Genomic DNA, 21,545 nt, shown 5'->3' with positions numbered 1-21,545 from the left:
ATGATGCCCAGTGACATACAATATTTTTAAAAATGAAAGAATAAAAAAAGGGAAAATGAGAAAAGATATAGTGAAAAAAGGAGTGAAGTTAGTCCACGAAACATGTGTCACAAGACCCTGTATATAGGCTAGCCCTGAGCCACAAATTGGGGTCTAAACTTTGTAGCAGCCAGAGTGTAGGGGAGGATAGGAGCAGTCAATTACATTATTCGTGATATCTAAAAAGGAAAAAGAAATCATTTTCTCTGTGAAAGCACAACTAGTCCTGAGGCCTCAAAAGTTCTTCTGTGAATTCTCATAAAAAGGCACTGGATAATTCAATGGATAACTTTTTCCTTAACATTCCTACCATAAATCTGGAAATAAATTTCATACGGTGTTTTCTTCAGATGCCCTCAATGCAGGCCTATACCATGACATCCTGTGATTCTCCAAAAACAGTTGTGATGTGTGTGTGTGTTATGTGTAAGTAGATGTATTGGCTGCTCTTGTTGTAAGTGTGTAACATATACAGCTATCCATTATTCCCATGTTGTCCAGGGATAGATTTCAAGTACCTAAGATTTTAGCTCTCAATCCTGGTTGCCTATCAGAAGCACCTGTGGAGCTTTCTAAACATGCACATGTACAGGTCTGCCTCAGAGACTTTGCAGAGTGGGATCTAGGCATCTGCCGTTTAAAACGTTTTAAGAGTGATGCTTATGTATCAAAGGGATGAGAACCATAGAGGAATAGGGTAATTGCTGTCTTTCTTGCTAGATTCTTTAATAAATACTGTTTGTCTCAGCTGAGGTTTTGAAACATGTTAAATATCAAAGAAGTGAGCTTCTGTTTCTTGAAGTCCTAGAGTGGTTGTACTATATTGTGTATGTGTGGAGGCATGTGTTTTGAATCAAGGGTGACTATACTATTAACACTCTCTTATAAAATGGAAATTTTAATAAATACATATACTCGAATGAAAAGATCATCTTATCTTTTCAAAGAGGTAGACGAAAGACGTGTTAACAGGCAGGGGCAAAAGTCACATTAACACATAAGTTTGGGTTCTTCTTTTCTTTTCTTTCCTTTCTTTTTAAATGGTTGCTGTGTGATGGAAAGCCCTGAGCCTTGCTCACTTGAGTTAGCATTACTGTCCTATCCCCCCATTCCAGATAGAAATAATTATAACCATAATAGATGAGGAAATCTCAGAGCTTTCTTTTTCTAAAGTATAATAGACTAGATTTCCTGGACGACCTCTCCACCAAAAATACCTAGAAATGCTGGATAAGATAGAACAAATATCCTTTTGAATGTATAGCTTAGCTCTCAGAAAAGTAAGAGAAATTTCCACTGGACAAAAATACAAAGGAAACTAGAGGTCTCATTGGTAATTTAACCCTGACATTGCAGCTATGTTTGAGATGTCGACTGAGCTTCACTACTTGGAGGCTTGGGTTTAATTTCATTGTGGGAGAGAGGAGTTGATATCTTGGGTTTGTACACAGTGGAGTGTTAGGAGCTCACCTTTCTCTTCCCCTCCTCCCGTACCTCTTACTCTAAGCCAGGACTCTTGAAATGCCCACCAAGGGGCCATCTTAGTAGAGATACTCGCATGACAGTATGTTACATTTGGCCTTGGAATTATTTGCAGGAACTGTGGAATGAGAGCAGGGTAGCATCAGCTGTTTCTCTTCCGTGGAAGCCCTTGCAGTGGTCCTGAGGCTAGTCCAAGCGACAGGTGTGAGAGAAGGTCTCATAGGTGGGTGCAGGAGCAGTTTAATTAGAAATTGTGTCCACAGAGGGAACCAGCATCTCTTATAACAGTCCCATAGACACAGCTTCCAGATCGCCCTGAGAGATACGTCCAGTTTCAGTGGACTACATAGAAGCTGGAAACACAGCTGGCATTCCGCCTTTATTAGGTTTTCATTAAACAGAGCTAGGAAGTTATCCCAAGGTCAAATGTGTCCACAGAAAAGGAGAGAGTTTTAACCCTTTCCTCACAATACTCAAAGGGTTATCTCTCAGTGAAAGGATGGGTTAGAAAAAAAAATTCACCAACCAGGAATAGGTGACCCCAAGGAAACTTGTTCATCTCAGCCAAGGCTCAGAGGAATGTGAGAGTTCTTACTGATGATTCATTACTATAGGCTCACCTTCACATGAGTTTAAGGTTTGAAAGTACAGTATCTACATTATTCTAAGAAATTCTTAACTGGAAAAATAACTTGGTAGTCGTGGTTTAGTAGTTCCCTTGGAGCCTGTAAAAGTAAAAGCATATCGTCTGTGGTGGGAATTACTCTGAACCCAGGCTTCCTGATTCTCTCAGGTGGGCAAACATGAGCTCTCATGCATTCTGAATTATAGGGCACACAAGGAAATTCCAAACTGTGCAGAGAAACAAGCAAGCAGTCGTGAGTGAGTGTTAGCAAAAAAATAAAAAACACACACACAGGTGCCTGTTACTTAAGATATTGAAGTCATCAGACATTGCTCATAAAATAAGGCTGTTTAAAGTATTCAGAGAAATAAGAGAGAATTGGAATGATTGACAATGACGACATTCTATCACAAAAAGGTTAGAGCATCTTTGCAAAGGAGCCAAACATAACTTAATATAAAGAAAAAAACCAAAAACCCAAAGGATGCTTTACATTGAGATTAGATACAGCTGAAAAAGAGAGAAGTTAACTAGAGGATGGGTTTAAAGACATTATCCAGAATGTTGTCCTAAGAGACCTGGAAGATGTGAGAGATGAAAAGTCATGGATGGTAAAATAAGGTCTAAGATTTATTGAATCAGAGGTCAAAAGAAGAAAATAGAGTGAGTGAGAGACAGCATTTGAAGAATTAATAACTGAGAATATTCCAAGATTAATGAAAAACATGAGTTTTCAGAATCAAAGAACAATCCCAAGCAGGATAAATAAAGTGAAAACAATGTGTAGATGCATTGTAATGCAACTTGAGAAGCCAGACAATGAGAAGATCTGAAAAGCAGCCAGAGAGAAAATAATGTGACTTAGACAACGAGAGGATAACCCAGAGAGTACACAGCTCACTTGCAATGATTGGAGCCCAAAGACAGTGGAGTCAGCACAGTCAGGGTGCTGAGGGAAAATAACTGCTGACTTGTGATGTATACAGCTACCCCACTGGTTCTCAGACTTTAATGTGCATCTGAATCACCTGGAATGCTAATTATAACACAGCCTGTTGGCCCCACCCAGGATTTCTGATCCGGTGGAGCTGAAGTGGGGCATAAGATTTTGCATTTATAGTAAGTTCTCAGAAGACACTGATGCTGCCAGATTGAGGAACTCACTTTGTGAACCACTGAACTAAATTATCATTCCAAGAATGAGAATGAAATAAAGTTATTTTCAGACAAAAAACAATGAGTAAATTCATGACCTATGGACCATGACTAAAGGGACATCCAAAGGCTGTACCTTAGGAGAAAGGAAAGGAACCAAAGCGGGAGGAAGTTGGCAAGGAGGAATAGTGAACAAAGAAGTTGGTAATTACTTAAATAAATCTCAGCTAACACTGAGTGTAGGAAATAATAAAGATAACACAGAAACTAATGAAATAAAAAGATCAGAATAGAGGATATTAAGGAAAAACTGGTGGTCAAGTAGGAGTGCCCTCCAAGACGGTGCTCAGCAGCTGCTTGAGATCCTGAGCAGACCCCTCCGAATCCTGGCTTCTGCGTCCTTGTTGGCGGGAGAAGAGAGGGAGTGTCAGAACTCTGTGATACTACACCTTCAGTTTGCTCAGTTTCTCATCACGACTGTCACCAGGTTGAATTTTGTAGGCCCTGTGTTTTAATTTACTTAGTTGTCACAACATGCTCCAAACTCTTCTTTCATCTTTCCTCATGCCACCCTGTGCTCTGTGTCCCTGTGGCTTTATTGTTTACCCTCTGACACGCTGTACATGTTATTTACGCTATGTCTTGTCTTCTCCGCAAGACTGTAAGCTCCCTAAGTGCAGGAATTTTTATCTGTTTTGTTACTGCCCTGTCTCCAGGATCAAGAGGAGTATTTGACGTAAACCAGGCTCTCAGTAAGTATTTTTTTAAGGAGTAAATGAACAAATGAGTAAAACTTGAAGAGGATAAACAAAGTGAAAAATTTGGTTCATTTAAAATGATAAAGCAAACTTCTCTCAAGATCAACAAAAAGAGACGGTACAAATAATATTCAGAATAAAAAGAGAGATGTAACTACAGATACAGCAGAAATTTAAAATTATAAGAACAATTTTATGCCAGTAACTTGAAACTTAGGTGAAATTCACAATTTCCTAGAAAATGTGATTGTTGAAGACTTATTTCATATGAACTAGAAAACTAAACAGACTTATGATCATTAAAGAATGAATCAGTAAATAACAAACTACTCCTGCCTCCTCATCACACACGTGCAGGCACATACACACACACGCAAAATGGGCTCATGAGTTTTATGTGATAAATTCGACCAAACTTTTCCAGGGAGGGAGGTGAAAAAACATTCCTCAGCTGCTTTTAAAAGTTTAGTAAGGGCCAGCCCCAGTGGTCTAGTGATTAAGTTGTGTGTGCTCCACTTCGGCAGCCTGGGTTTGGTTCCCAGGCACAGACCTACACTGCTCTGTTAGCAGCCTTGCTGTTTTGGTGGCTCACATACTAAAAATAGAGGAAGAGTGGCCTGAATATTAGCTGAGGCAAATCTTTTTCAGCAAAAAAAAAAAAAAAAGTAAAATTTTAATACCCAGACTAATAAAAGAATGTAAAATGATAATCAGTTTTACTTAGAAACTTGATAACACATCTAAAAATATGTAAGGATTTTAGCTAATCCAATCCACAAGCATGAAATTCATGACACTTTAGACTTATCCCAGAAAATGATTGACTTAATAATAGGAAGCTTATTAATATAATTTATTACATCAACAGATTAAGGTATTAAAATATATTAGTCATGTTAATATATATATGCACATATTTATATATGTATATATAAAAGATATTCAGTAAGATTCACTACCTAGTCTTTATTTTAAAAAAGCTCTTAGAAAATTAGGAATAGAAGGGAATGTCATTAAATTGACAAAATGTATTTACTAAAACCCTACATCTGTCTTAATATTTAATGGTGACATGTAAGAAACATTTTCTTTAAAAGCAGAAATAACACAAGAATTTCAGCTATAATCATTTCTATTTTAATAGAAAACCTAGCTAGTATAGTAAGAAGAAAAATTAAAATTACAAGACATGGAAATAGACACAATATTGTTATTTACACATAATATGATTATATATAGGACACGTAAAAAAGACAAATTAATGAATAAATAATAAGTCTTTTAGTAAATTTGCTGGATTTGATATCAGTATACTGAAAATTATTATAGTCTATTTGTCAGCAACAAAAAGAAAGTACGGTTTTTAGAAATACCAACATCCAAACACAAATTCATGGTATATAGGAATCAATTTAAAAACTACGCAAAAACTTTATTTTTGATGGAGAAAATAATAAAACTTAAAGATGTTAAAGAAAACCTAAATAGAGAAATATGCCTTCTTCATATAATAGAAAGCTCAACATCATAAAGCTATCTCGTAAAGCTATCTCTTCTCCCGTAAATCAATGTAAAAATTCAGTGCAATTTTCAAACAAAATCCATGAATCTTGACAAGTTGTTTTCAAAATGTAAATGAGGAATAAAAGCCTAAAATTAACCAAGACAAGTTAAAGAATGACGCATGAATGATTTATGAAGCTATAGTAGTTAAGACAGTATGGTGCTTATTCAAGGGTAGACAAATAGAACAGTGGATCAGAATGGAGTGGTTAGAAAAAGCCCCAGGCCCACAAATAACCAGAAATTTGCTGCATTTCAGAGGTAGCAATACAGATTTGGGGAGTGGGGACTGGTGGGACTATTGTCTATCCGTATGTGGAGGAAAAATTTATACTTCTATTGGGGACAAAAACAGTCAGCTACCAGTAAATTAAAGACCTAAATGTTGACAGGAAAGCTATAAAGATTTTAAGATAAAATAGGGAGGTCTCATTATCATCTGAGGAAAGAATTTCTTAAGTAATTTAGCAAATACGAGATGTACAGCAAAAGACTGATTGATGTGTTTGACCCGTAACACAGTGAAAAACTAGTGCTGCAAAAGACTCCATGCATAAAGTAACAAAGCATGACAGATTGGAAGAAGACATACTATATATATAAACTAAGAAGTTATTATCCGGGATATGTGGGAAATTCCTACAAATAAAATTTTAAAATGAGCGCATGCAGTAGAAAAGTGGCAGGGTTTTCATGGGGGGCGGCGTGGAGAAGGGTAGGGAATAGGCAGTTCACGATGGTACAAACCCAAACGACAGAAAAGCCTGAAAAGATGTTCTGCCTAACAAGCAGTCAGGAAATTGCATATTAAATTCACAGTTGGATTCCATTTTACTCCCATCAGATTAGCAAAAACAAAAAACTCTTGACAGTACAGATTGTTCAAAACCTGTGACACTGAGACCATCTTTTACCACCAGTGGGAGTATCAATTTGCCAACCACAGTATAGAGAAATTCAGCAGTACCTAGTTAAGTTGCAGCTTTGATATTTTGTGAATATTTATTAATGTTGGTATGAGTGCTGATTTTCTTAAATTGCCATACTGCAGCATTGAAATGATCTTTTCTTTTAAAGTAATTTTTACGCATTTCATTGACAATAAAGCTGGCTTATTTTCCCATAGCATTCTTCCTTGATGGGGGTTGTCTTCTAATTCATTATATTCTTTGTGATTTAAAAAGATTATGCTGCTAGCTGTAAATGTGCTCTCAATATCTAAGTGGGTGTGCTTCTTGATGCCAGAGATCCTAGGAATTCTACCGCCCGTCTAAGCCCATAAAATGCTGACAGAAGCTATTTTCATCAATATAACTTTTAGATCCCTAGTGAATTTTATTAGGAAACCCAGTAATTCTTTATCACTCTTAAAGTGCTTGCCAGAAAGAGACATCCAAACTGGGAGAACCTAGAATTCTCTAATAGCTACCTCTGGGGAAAAAAGAAAAAAATTTTCGATGGCATCATGTATGTAATTCTCCCAGCAACTGATTTCCCTTTATGGTGACTTTAAAGTCAGTATCATGTTCTCAGCAGAACACATGTCAGGAGGGAATGTAAAGATGTTCTATCAGGAATCAAATATGTAAAGATGTTCTATCGGGAGTCAAATAGCTGTTCTTCCAGTTAATTGATGTTTCATCAGTAGAATCTGAATTTCCTCAATGACTGGCTTCTCTGATGAAACCTTTATAATCTCAAGCACTTTGCTCTAAACTTTTGTTATAGTGGATAGTTCTTCTGACATCTGTGTTACCTGCCTTGCTAGGTTTTGTTAATAAGGCCCACTCAGCCAGGGCATATATAGGGCTTATTGAGTATTTATTGCATCACAATAATTTAATAATTGAAATAAGTAATAAAATAAGTACTAGGAGTATCGCCCTACAATCCTTGTGACCAAGGAGGGAGACCTGGTACCTGAACTCCTCCATCTCTTTGCTCAGTGCTGCGTTCCAATTTCCTCTGTATACGTGGTTTTACAGAAGGGACACTATAAACTTTCATCCTGTTCCCGTTGTAGTAAATTCCTAGTAACTAGGGCTGATGGAAAGTGTGGCTGCGTTTGCTCATGAAAAATTCTCCTAACACGGACAAATACGACGCCAAAGAAAACAGAATTTTAGTATTTACTAAAAGAGATTCTTTTTTTTATCTGAACTGCAAGAATATTAAAAATGAGATTAAGGGGGCTGGCCCTGTGGCATAGTAGTTAAATTTGGCACACTCCACTTCAGCGGCCCAGGTCCACGGGTTTGGATCCTGGGTACAACCTACACCATTCGTCGCCCATGCTGTGGTGGCAACCCACATGTAAAGTGGAGAAAAACTGGCACACGTGTTAGCTCGGGGCTAATCTTCCTGAAGCAAAAGAAGAAGATTGGCAACAGGTGTTAGCTCAGGGCTAATCTTACTCAGCAAAAAAAAGATTAAGGAAGCTTTTAGTTATACTTAATATTATGTCATTTCCCAAGGGTAATGGGTTGAAAACTGCTGATGTGAACTTGGTGTTTCCGATTTTTTCCTCTATTTCCTCAGGCCAGATGGAGACTATATATCTTCACTTAATGGCGGAAACATTAAAGGCATTGAAGGAAATTCATCTGGACACTTACCGAAATTCTGCCATGAGTGTGGGACTAAATACCCTGTAGAGTGGGCGAAGTTCTGCTGTGAATGTGGCATTCGAAGAATGGTTCTGTGAACAAAATCCTGAGAGAAAAAGAGCTAAGTCCAGAGATTTATGACTATTGCTGCTTAGTCAGCTAGAGCACTTCCTCTAGTTATTTTCTGCTAAAATTGTTCAGAAGACTTTTTCTTAGCAATCTTTGGAGTATAATCTTTTGGCTATGTAATGTGTGTGTGTGTGTATGTATGTATGTATACTGTATATAATAAATACCTGATACCCCAAACTGTGCCATTCAAGGAAATATTCACTTATCTGTCAGAAAATAGTTTCAAGTGGAATCACTAACTTAGGTATTACTTTTCTGTCTTGTTAAAGCACAGTAAGTATACTTCCACAAACTCTTAAACTCTACTGCTTAGCCCTTTGAGCTTTAGGATGATCATTACTTTGAGCAAAAAATCAGAATAAACATTGTTATTATTGGTGTCTATTTTCAGATATCATAATAGGATGAGATGCTTGGAATTTTGGAATTGAAGAGAATATTTTTAGTTACAATTAGTTATGTGAGGTCATTTTCTTGTAGAGCTCCTCAACAAATAATTTTATAAATATCAAAAAAAAAGAAAGAAAAAAACCCCTAAGGTTTATGTTGCCTTTTACTTGGTGTATTATTATATAATTTAAAGACCTTTATGCGTTCTTTGAAAATGTAATTATGCAGTTTTCTTTTCAGATGCACAAGGCTGAAAATACAAAAGTTTCTTATTCTAGTTATGACCGAATGATTTTTTTACCTCTGTGTGTTTTGGTTGAATGTATATTCTTTCTACTTTGAATTGGGTCTCCAGATTTCACTTTTTTTCTTTTTTGATAACCTCACATCTAAAGAGGAGTTTTATTTTTTGCAGTTCAAAAATGTAATTAAAGATGCACAGAATTCCTTGCAAAATCTTTCATGTTTATTTCTATGTATCTGAATTTAGAAGAAATTATTTTAATACAAACCACCTCACCTAATAAATAGTGACTTTGGTAATTAATCATTAGTGCAGGGCATGCAGGTAAAAAGTATTTGCATCTTAGTCCCTTGAAGTATAGTGAGATGTAGTTATGAGTAGGTTAAGAGAATATCTAATTTTTCCTACTTGTATTTCCTTCTTACCGTTTAATGTTGAAACACCATTCACATCACAATAAAAAGCCACTGAAAACGCGTTGCTTTAATGCATGGCTGACTTATTATGTAATTAAACATCCACAAAAATTTAGTTATACTCTAACTTTGGTGAGAATACAGCTTTTAATCACTGTCACTTTCCGTGTAACATAGTATCCAGTAGTAGCTATCTGTCTTTGATTGCTTGTGCAGCCATATTCAGTAATTCAGTAGTAATTTCTGTTGAATCAAACCTGACAGAGCTTTGATCCTATTATAAAGGTACAAGCAAATCTTTTATACGCAATTTTTAGCTTCTTGCTTATGATTCTGATCAATTAAGGATCATTGTAGAAATTTGTGTTGTATAATTTTCTTTGAAATTTATTTATGCTTAAACTTTATAATTTTATTCATTAGTTTTTTGTTCAGGCAGGGGGAATAAACTTAGTGGTGACGGGAATTATCATTTTACTTACCTTATAGTTTCTTTCCTTATTCATCTTTTAATAAGAAAGACTTCTTACTCTTTTTTTCTGGTTGTCTTTATTTAGTCATATTGGTCAAAAAGAGAGTCCATCAATTAGAATAAACTGTAATAAATTTAGGAGAATAATGTACATATTAGATTTCCATTTCACTAATTTATGTTCTTCTGTCCTAATTGTTATAAATTATATGAAGAACTGTAAACTTTTGTTTTATCTAAACCTGAGCACTGTTTTCTTTCAAGTTTTCTTTTAAGACCACATAATTTTTTGTCTATCCAAAGAAGGGATAGATAACTGTGTTTAAATTAAATAAAGTGGCACATGTTGGTATCTCACTGAATTTTACAGTAGCAAATGAATGTTGTAATGTACTACATGGAAAATGAGTTGGTAAGAAATCATTCAATTCCAGAACCCAGAGATTATTATAAACAGTAAGTAGGTGAAGTATACTTATGAATTATGAAACATGTTGTGACAATGTATTTAAATGTATTTCTATGTTACTTGCATATAGTGTTCTCACATTGATTTGTTGTGCAATAGTTCGGTTTTAAGAAATTTTTCTAGTTCAGTGCATCATTTATTATTATTTATTTTCACAAGTATTTGCCTGTGTGGTAGAATTTAAAAAATTATTCTAAGCTTAAATTATAATGTAAAAATTGCTTGTATCTTATTCTGAAAGTTATTAGCTTAAAAAAGTAAGATTATTATGGCTGCTGTTGTCTCTTGTTCACTCTGTTTTTTTATTACAAATAATATCTTCATTTTGAACCTATTCAATAAAGACATGAATCAAAAAAATGCTAATGGGTTTTCATTGATGTCTTATCTTGTAGCCAGACATAGATAGAAAGATAGGAACGCACTGAAATAAAAGGAAAATATTTGAAGTCAAAACAGATTTCTTAATGAGAAAGCAGCTTGTCATTGGTAGTTTTTTTTGTGCCATCAGCTTTTAAAGAAATTATTACTATTTTATTGAAGTGTTTATGACCTCAAACTATTATAAGTATGTTTCATCACATTTTAAGGCATAGAAACATTCTCTTCATAACCAATAAAATTTAGCAGTTGAAAATGTTAGTGAAGTCAAGGTTGATAGGAACCATGGATATTTCTAATTAGGTAATATACAGTTTAATGGCAAAAAGTATTTGTGGTGAATCCTTAATGATTTAGACCATTATATTTAACATTTTAAACAGGAGTTGTCTCTAGTGAAAATATGATCAGATTAAACATGTTTAATTTGTACTCAATTTTCCTTAGGCTAGAGATGAACACTTCTACCATGAGTAGAAGCTCAGGGAATGAAAAAATCATAGAATAGACACCCAGCTACACAGAGTCAGCAGACTGTGGGGTCTTTATTTGCATTGCAGGTATATGTATTTTATGTGGTAAATATATTTTTAATACTAAGGTTGACTTTTCCAACTAACTGTGTTATTGAATAGAGCGGTGGAGAATCATTAAAGCAAAGTTAATGATAGCCACACTCATTTTTAGTCTCATTTAGAAACTTTTCAGTTAAATATTACTGTCAGGATACTCATTTATATACAATTTTGTTTGGCTTATCTGGGAATTGCTTTTTTGCCACTAGGGGGTGCTTTTGGATAGTTAACATTACCAGCCTCCTGTTAAAGGCCTCAGCAGTATAGGTATTTTTTTGTTTGTGTTTTTTTTTTTTTGTAACATGAAATTACAGAGATTTATAAGGGAGGCAGTTTTTGTTGTTTGTTTTGATTTTGATTTTGATAATCCATATGTTGATTTCTTAAAAACCTAGTCCAGCTCATTTAGGGCACCTGTGTGGTAGTAGTTGATAGATCTATTTAGTATTTAGCTCAGAATATTTTGTTAACAAAATACTCCATCTTAGTTGTACAACAGTTTATAATATATATCCTTTAAGATAAAGATTTTTTTTCAATCATCTAGCCTAACTTAACATTATCTAACATATGAGAATGACATCTGTTTAAATAGGAGCTAAATACGTGCTTAGACCAACTAATGGAAGATGCACAAAGCTAAAAACATGTAAAAGATGCTTTATATGGTCTTTATTCCATGAAATGCTAAGAATCAAAAGAAATAAGATGTGCTGAAGTCCCTGCCCCAAAGTTGATGTAATTTGTTGGAGAAGCTGATATGTAAACAGACAATTACAACTTAGGGCAAGGAGAAGAGCGAGTTTTAATGGAACTTCTCTTTCTTACAAAGGTGCTAACAAAATGCTGCGCAAGTGTTGAAGACGGAGCTTCTCTCTCGTCACCGCAAGTTAGACCGCTGACCATTCCGTTTTCTTTTTTCCTCCCCTGTCCTGATGCTTACGAGGAATCTGGTAGAACATGAGCGAGAGCAGCACTACCTTCGCCTGGGGAAAAGGCGAGTCGCGGTGGCCAGGATGTGTGCTGGGGTCCGTCGGAGCTGTGCAGTGGGAAGGGCTTCTACTGTCCTGAGGACTGAGGACAAGCCGTGCTGAGGAAAGTTCTGATAATTCTGTCTGTTCAGTCTTGCCTCATGTAACTCTTCACCTTCACTGTGCGTTTTTCTCTCTCTGCCCAACACCTCAGTTTCTGTGCCTATTCTGAATTTTCAGCAATAAGTTTTGCAATGGGAGGTTGCCAGTAGTGCGCAGCAGTGGCGAGTAAACTCAACAACGAAATGCTGATTTTCATTCGTCAAATCTGCAATCTTAAATTAGAATAAAACTGAAAACTGCCACGGGGCTTTAAGATGAATGTCTTATCCACTGATGGCGGAGACATAAATTGATAACACTTTTTGAAAAAGTTGACTAAATTTAATTTAAAAGCCTTTAAAATATTCATGACTCATTGCCTAGTACTTTTATTTCTAAGTGTACTTCTTGAGGAAGTAATCTCAAGTACAGACCTATTTATGCAGAACACGTTTAATAGTGCTATTTGTAGTGATAAAAATTAAGCAATTTAGTAAGTTAAAGCACTTTCAAATAATTTTTAATGGCATAACAAGGTTATGTTTCATTACTAAGACAAAAAACTAGCCTAAAATAGTGCATGTGTATAAAATATGATTCCAATTATGTAAGGATTTACACAGATAAAAGGCTCGAAATATATTCTTTAGTATATTGTGCTTATTTCTACTGGAAGAATTTTCGCTATTGTATTTTCTTTATATTTTTTATATTGTCAATTTTTAAATGAATATATATTACTTTTATAATGTTTAAAAAAATAGAGGGTTATGTTTTTCAAAATCACCTGCATGTGCTGACGGTTTATTTAAAATCACTACCTCCTCTGGGTCTCTAACGCTTACGAACGTAGAGGAGAGCCCTTGTGATCTAGTTAAGCTAATTTGTTGTTATAATATCTTTTTTGCTGAAAGTGATATCTGCCAACTCCAGTTATAATTTTAATAAGATTATTTTTCCTGAATTTCACTCTAAGGACATTCTCATATAGGTCCCCCCATCCTTTTTAACTGTTTGTCACCTATGATTTGAAGAGTCCAGGGAATACAGTGAATTTTTACTTCATAGAGCATAAAATAAAAATTAAACCTTGTCTAAATATTTAAGAGGTATTTTGCCATTCTGTTGTTGAGCTGGAGGGAAAAAATATATATGTATATGTTTGAAATATTTAGATCTATTTTCACATATTTACCTATTATACTTATCTTTAAAACTTTAAAAAGGTTTTAAATTTATCTTCTTATTTTCTTCTACTAGTTATTTTAGTCAGGAAGAATACTTTAAGAACCAGAAAGTTTTAAAAAAAATATATTTTTATTTTTACTAATCTTCCCAAACTTACAGTCCTTATAGGGAAAACTCATTTGAACCAACCCCCACCAGAAACATTAGGAATTTTTAATTTTATTTGAAACACTAATTCCTCAAGGGTGATTCTCTTTGGAAACATGCTATTCAATTAACTATTAATTAGAAAATTTAACACAGTAGTGTTCTTTTTCAATATGTCTTGCTATAGACGTAATATCACAATGTCGTATGAGTGAGCAGCACGTGTGCTAGACTGTCCCTGTCTCCTGGTGAGGCGCTGTGTTCCCCTGGGCCTCCCTTTGGTAAACACTGATGATTCTCCCTCTTCTGTCAGTAACTCTTACTGATGCCATTACCAGAAAGGTGTTCTATGAGGAGAGGAGCTTGTCATTCATTGCCTTAGATACTTTATGATATTTTAAGTAGAAAACATTGAACAATACTAGAAATTAAATATTGCCCAAGTCATACCTAGTAGTGAAAAATTATCTTGCTCTGTTTTGAACGTAAATTCTGTTAGTATTTGTAACGGGCATTTGTTATGTTTGTGGCCAGCATATTTTGGAAATCCTCCTATGTTTGGTAAGTTTTGTGTATTGAACCCATTTCCTGAAAGTGGTAACCAGAGTCAGTCTTCCATCATTTCTAACAGCTAGGGAGCAGTCCTGTGGCCTGGGGCTACCGAACAGACCTGGATTCAGCAACAAGCAATGAGAAGCAGCAGATGCTGTGCAGTATCTGTTTTCTAGTGAGGATGGTGGAGGGACACTGAGCTTGGAAGGCAGCAGGGGCAGAGTCAAGCCGTGGCACCCTTATTGCAGGATGGGGCCTGTTCCCCATGGTGGCAGTTCCGCTGCCTGTCCCCCACTGGAGTAGCCTGTCATTATAATTTGGGCATTGTTTCTGGCTGAACAGCCACCAAACCTGATTATCTAGCTCTCCCAGAGATTCTGTGAATTACCCAGTAGCTTTTAATAAATTCCTTTTCACTTTAGCCTGGGATCTGTTATTTGTGCTCAAAAACTCTTCAGTGATAAAATTTGGTATGACCTCAAGCTTCCCTTTTATAATGGTGGTGGTAATGGGAGAAGTGCTTACGACCATACTCTACAGCAGGGAATCCTCACTATATTGAATTAAGACACCTTTCCTCATCGCAGTCACAGGCGTTAGATAATCACAAACTGAATTTTAAGAAATATGCTTTAAGTGAGTACAATTATACCTACCTGGCAGAGCTAACTTGAAGATTATTAGTAATGTATATAAAATCTTGGCCACGATGTCTGACACTTAACAGACTCTCAGTAAATGATATCAATCGTTTAGTAGTATTACATGATTTTGGATATATGTGCATCTTATATGGTCATCAAATATTTAATCCCTATTATGTGCCAGGCGGTATTCCAGGAGCAGTGGACAAAGCTGTCAAAAATCCCTGCCCTTTTGAAGTACGCATTCTAGTGGAGGAAGATTGAAAAAATGAAGATAAATTAGTAACCGTATTTTATATTAGAATGTGACGAGTGCTGGGGAGAAAAATTAAGTGGGGACGACATGGTTCGAGGGAGACAGGAGGGAGAGTTGAAGTGGGATACGATTTTAAATAGGGTGGTCGGGGATGATTTCCCTGAGAAAGTGCTGTCTGAGCGCAGGCCTGGAAGGGGGTGAGCCGCGATTGCTGAGCCTTCCTGTTTACTGCATGGATTGCCCGTTGGATTGTCCCCTGATGTTTAGTGCTTTCTGTTAGAGAGGGTTCAGTCCATTTGAAGCGAGCAGGTGGAAAAAAGGAAAAAGTATTTCATGCAGAGGTAAAAACTGCAAAGACTGAGGCGGGAGCCCAGGACCCCTGGAATAGTGTGAGCAAGGAAGAGCAGATGAGAGAATCAAGTCAGGGCACCAGCAGCCAGACTGCACGCTTGAGAGGCCGCTCAGATGGTTTTGGGTTGCTGAGAGTAAGATGGGCTTAGGAGGGGGTGACATGACCTGGCGTGAACGTGCGATCTGTATGTGTGTTCTTTGGCTCCTCAATTAGTGAGAAATAAAAGGCCAGAAAGGATAGTTGTCACCCTTTCCACGCTAAAGTGTCTCTATGTATTGATCAAATTAATTTCTTTTGACATTCGGAAAAGTACTACACGATACAATTTAGATTGAAACAAACAGACTTTTCAACCCCACCTGAGTTCACAAAAGGAGCAGTGTCCTCATTTCACAAGATTGCCATTGAGTCCCCTAATCTCCCACTCAGGAGGAATAAAGCCTATTTGTTACTGACCCAACTACTTAGTCTTACTGAAGGAGGTAAAGTTTAGTGATTAATTCTGACTTCTTTATTTTAGTACCTAATATTCATAAACTTGTCTTTTCTTCTGTTTTCTTATTCATCAATGTAAGGTAATCTGAGTAGAACCTTCAAATATAAGGGACAGAGATCCTTCCAATTTACTTTGAGAAGGGGGGTTTAATATACGATACGTGTAGAATAAAACTGGAAGGTCATTAGGTCCTGAGGGAGCTCCAAGGACCAGGCTACCTCCCCGCCTTGCTTCTCTTAACCCATCTGTCCATGCTCTACTGTCTGTCCGCTTCACTCACTGCTGTGTATCTTTTTCGCTCTCCCATTCCTTCAGCTTGTCACTGCCCAACTTAAACCTTACAACTTCCTATTTCAGACTCATTTTGGGCAAGTTTATTTGGGATTGGTTCAAATTCCTGGCACAGAGTACCTTGCTTCATCTGTTCAAGCTACATGTCATACATCACAGGTAATCAGCCAGTCTATTCATTAGTTGTGCTTGGGGCGGATGCCAGATACGGTCTCCCTATTAGTTGGGATAGAGGTGTGAGTTCATGGGAAACAACATAGCCACTTAGCAGAAGTCATAGGTGTTGCAGAATCCCTTACAGGAGGTGTGGACACGTCAGGGAAGGATTGACATACCTGGAAAACAACTGTCTGTTTATATTTGTAATAGTCTTCAAACTAGCAAATTTGAAAATTAGTTGAAGTGAAAATGTTTTATGTAGAAATGTATCAATAACTATTAGTATTAACCTAGTGCAAAGATTCTCAATGGCAGTGGAGAGATGAACCCCCAGGAAACATGCATCCAGATTTTGATGATGGAGTAATGGAGTAGTTTCGAAAGGTGAATTCATCATACCTATTATTTTCATAATACAAACCTCAGAAAGTAAAACTTGACAAAATCTTGGCTGGTGGGGCTATGCTGAGGGCAAATTAAGAATTTTAAAAGTAAGATTTTAAAAGTTTCCACATTCAAAGAACACATGACCTCTATTTGCAGATGACATGATTGTCTATGTTGAAAATCTCAAGGAACCTACAAAAAGACTAGAACTGATAAGTTTAGTTCTAGCAAAGTCATAGGATACAAGGACAATATACAAAATTTAGTCATTCCTGTATACCAACAATGACCAGTAGGAATTTGAACTTGAAAATATCATTTACAATAGTGTGCGGACATGGATGCACACAAATAGTTATGCATACATCTAACAAAATAATGTGTATGCTGAAAAGTATAAAACACTGATGAAAGAACTCAGAGATCTAAATAGAGAAATACACTGTGTTCATTAATTCAAGGAATAGACCGTAAAAATGTCACTTGTCCCCAATTTAATCTATAGACTCAATGCAATCTCAATCAAAATTCCAGCAAACTTTTTGTGGTTTGACAAGCTGATTCTAAAATAAAGTGTATATAGAAAGGCAAAATAACTAGAATAGCCAAAACAATTCTGAAAAAGAAAAAATTGGAGGACTCATTCGACCCAATTTCTAGATATTATAAAGCTATAGTAATTGAGTCTATGTGGTATTGGAGAAAAAGATAGACATATAATTGGAACAGAATAGAGCATCTATAAATAGACCCACGCAAATATAGTCAACTGAATTTTATGAAAGACAATTCAGTTGACAAAGTATAGTCTTTTCAACAAATGGTACTGAAACAATTGGATGTCCATATGTAAAAAAATGAGCCATGATATACACATTTTACATTAACAAGTAAATGAGTCATGGACCTAACTGTAAAACATAAACCTTCTAGGACAGTGGTTTCAAATGTCTCCCTGGGACATTTTGGCAATATCTGGCGACATTTTTGTTTGTCACTGCTTCAGGGAGTACGCTTCTGGTATCTAGTGGATAAAGACCAGCAATGCTGCTGCACATCCAGCAATGCACAGCACAGCCACCCCCCACAACAAAGAATGCTAATTTCTTAGTTTGGATAAATGTGCCATGGTTATGTAAGCTGTTAGCATTAGAGAGGACTTGGTAAAGGGTAAATGGGAACACACTGTACTATCTTTGCAACTCTTCTGTACATCTGAAATTATTTCAAAATGACAAGATAAGCAAAGCTTGTATACCACCACCACTTAAAGGCAACAGACTGCTTCAAACATTTGATAATTTCATAATTTATTTCTATGGCAGTGTCATGTACTATAGCTGAAGTATTCTGGTTTGATCTCTTGCAAAATCTCTTGAACCCTTCAATGAAATTGTAAATATTACCAGTCATGTGTTATGTGTTATATGTTGAAATTTTTGAGACCCATAAAATATTTTCAAGTATCTTCTATTCAAAGGGATCTTCCTGGGGCCGGCCCATTGGCGCAGTAGTTAAGTTTGCACGTTCTGCTTCAGCGGCCCGGTGTTCACTGGTTCAGATCCCGGGTGCGGACATGGCACTGCTTGGCAGGCCATGCTGTGTTAGGCATCCCACATATAAAGTAGAGGAAGATGGGCATGGATGTTAGCTCAGGGCCAGCCTTCCTCAGCAAAAAGAGGAGGATTGGCAGCAGATGTTAGCTCAGGACTAATCTTCCTCAAAAAAAAAAAAAGATCTTCCTTAATCATCTATTCTAAAATACCACCTCTCTCCACCAGTGAATCTATCTCAGTTTTTTTCTTTTCCGTAGAATTTTTTTCTGTAAGAATTTTGTTCACTTGTTGACTGTTTCCTCTCCTGGGATATATGCTCCATGAAGGCAGGGACTTTGTTGTACCCCGAGGACCAGAATGGGCACATTAGAGATGGATGCTTTATAAATATTTGTTGAGTGAATTAATTATCTGTATTTGTGTTGCATCTGCCCATTAAGTGGTCTGTTTTCAAAAGTTAGAGCTGCTGCTTTAAACCCACTTGGCTGTGAATATAGTAGTCCCCAACCCCAGTATCTAATTTACTCTGAATGAAAGTAACACCTCAAGCATAAAGATGGATTAGTGTACGTATGTATGACAAATCCATTTCCTTTCTGCTGGGAATATTAGGCAAGGACTGAGAGGGTAGACAATTGTTTTATACTTTTCTGGCAGATCTTTCTGGTTCTACTGGAAAGTTTTTACTTCACCTGATTGGATGCTCTGCAAACCCAGCTCCTTTTATTTGTCATAGTATTGGGGCCATTTCCAGAAAAATTTGAGTTTCTGTCCAAGTAAATTTTTAAGTAAAATATTCCCATTTAAATCAGATTTCAGACAGGAGAAAATTTGTGATACGCATCAAAGGTGGAAATTGGCAAACATGCCCATCTCCTCCATGGTAGCCTTTGTAGGGTATTGAGTTATTTATTGAGCTGAGCAGTGGAGGCTCAAATGAAGGAATCGCCAACCCCACCTGGGACGGTGTGGAAAGGCTTCAGAAAGGGTGGGACCCTTAGAGTGGATCTTGAAGGAAAAGAAAGAAATCAGCCAGCAAGAGCAGCAAGCCCTAAATTGTAAATGTTGCCACTTGTCTTGACTTTCTTCATGTAAGATATGGATAGAATATAATTCACTTTTAGAATAGTATTAAGGAACACTAACCTTTCTCCCACTTAGAAAATTTCTATCTTATACAGAAAAATACACTTCTTACCATTTTATGTAGAAAGGATGCAAAACATACAAGTGAAAACAAACCCCAGGTTATTCCCAAACCAAACTAACCATTTTGCATATTTCTCAAATACTAAATAATTTGTGAATCTAGGTGAATACATATATTTTGATATTTAGACATTAAAAAACTGTTGGAAGTGGCAATTATCAATGTGTTTACCTATTTTGTTTCTCTTGTCCTATAATATTTCCACAGATTCTATTATTTGGTCACAATCAAGACTGAAAGGTGTTTCACAACAAAGTTTAGAAATGAAAGAAAGCTCCATGGAGACTGTGAGAACACAGAGCTGTGGGGTCATGTTATTTTAAATTAGTTGTGTTCTATGGTCCTATCATATCTGTCAGTAAATTATATTTTGTAGAAATGTATTTTCTGGATTATTTAAATAAATTTTATTAGTAGACTAGTTTAATGCAATTCATCTTTATTATTAACTACCATATGTCTGGCTTTTCCCATTAGGAGCTGAAGGGAACACAAAAAAATCATATATTCTTTCAGGGGAGAGAAAACATTTTAAACAAACGCAAATAGAAAACAAATTATTTAAATACTAATTGTATTTAAGATAAAATATTAAGATGAATCTGATCAAATAATAATGCATGATACAGGCATTTAAGTACTATGGGCAACTAAAGGAAGAAATATTAACATTATCTAGAGTTATCATGGAAGCCATAGCAATTGAAGAGGATCTGGATAGAATTTGGGAGAACTTTCTAAGCAGTAAGAACATAAAGACAGAAAGACATAAAGACTGCATGGACAGCGTGCCCTGAAGACTGACTTAGAGTAGAGGATGTGTGTTTCTGGAGAAATATGTACAGTAGATTTGATGAAATGTCCTTCTTAAACTGAGTGTCAATGGAAGTATGGCCTAAAGCGAAGAAACTTTTCTGGTTTTAATAGAACTATCTTAATCCTGAAAGAAGTATTTCCTTCAGCAGATTCCTTGAAAGCCTGTTTGAAAAGACTTTTAACTGAGTCCCTTTGTATAAAGCAATATTCCCCAAAGTGTGTTAGGTTAATGGTTTTTACATAAAAATGATGTAGTCAAGTTTTGGAAATGCTACATTAGGATTAAACCTTTTTTAAAAAAAGCTATATGAATTTAGAGCTTTTAATATACTTACATGAATTGCAAATCTCCAAGAGAAAACTTATCTGACCTCAGAACTCAGAATCCTCGCTCTTTTGCTTGCTTGCTTTTTTTTTTTTTTTTTTTTTTTGTAGCATCATCAATAAGGATTGGGGTTTCTTGGAACAAACTTTAGAAAACGCTGATTTAAAGCATCCACATACACATTTGAAAGAAAATGCTTATTGAGATAAAACAAGTCTCTAATTGGGGAGTAGAAATAATAAAAACATTGTATTCAAGATCATTATTAACCAGCCTGCCTTGTCTCTACTTACCTTGCTAATGGCTAGGAAGGGAAGAAGAGAAATACAACTATAATTGCCTGGTATTTTTTTTCCAAACATTTGACACACAGTGTATGTTGAGTAAACTTTTTTGAGTGTGAATTTTCTCTAAAATTCAAATGTATCTTAAACAAATGATAAAAACCAAGGGAGAAAATTTTAATAACTTTTTTTTTTAAAGATTTTATTTTTTCCTTTTTCTCCCCAAAGCCCCCCAGTACACAGTTGTATATTTCTTGTTGTGGGTTCCTCTAGTTGTGGTATGTGGGACGCTGCCTCAGCGTGGTTTGATGAGCAGTGCCATGTCCACGCCCAGGATTCGAACCAACGAAACACTGGGCCGCCTGCAGCGGAGCGCGCGAACTTAACCACTCGGCCACGGGGCCAGCCCCAATTTTAATAACTTTTAACAAGCATTTTAAAATATCGCTCCTTATTTTGCCACAATCTCTACATTTTTTTCCAACAGTGTTAGGAGTGTTTT

At 36.1% G+C, this 21,545-nt stretch overlaps 1 protein-coding gene and 1 long non-coding RNA gene across 3 annotated transcripts in view; both read left to right on the top strand.

Annotated features, from left to right (window-relative positions):
- The window catches only part of ZC2HC1A (zinc finger C2HC-type containing 1A), a 47,855-nt gene extending 37,501 nt beyond the window's left edge, over positions 1 to 10,354 (top strand). For both annotated transcript variants that reach the window (XM_023648430.2, XM_070221408.1), the window contains one exon: positions 8,161 to 10,354. In XM_023648430.2, the coding sequence (XP_023504198.2) occupies positions 8,161 to 8,326 (166 nt within the window). In that variant the 3' untranslated portion in view covers positions 8,327 to 10,354. The remainder of the gene's footprint in view (positions 1 to 8,160) is intronic.
- Positions 10,355 to 12,139: 1,785 nt separating this feature from the next.
- On the top strand, positions 12,140 to 20,039 carry LOC138915372 (uncharacterized). The gene is made up of 2 exons (XR_011421227.1): positions 12,140 to 16,465; positions 19,826 to 20,039. It is a non-coding gene; the product is annotated as an uncharacterized lncRNA (long non-coding RNA).
- Positions 20,040 to 21,545: the final 1,506 nt, after the last annotated feature.

The sequence above is a fragment of the Equus caballus genome, chromosome 9 (genome assembly GCF_041296265.1).
Source record: "Equus caballus isolate H_3958 breed thoroughbred chromosome 9, TB-T2T, whole genome shotgun sequence".
NCBI classification, from domain to species: Eukaryota; Metazoa; Chordata; class Mammalia; order Perissodactyla; family Equidae; genus Equus; species Equus caballus.
Note: the sequence above shows the minus strand (reverse complement) of the source record. Positions and strands in the feature narration are given on the sequence as shown.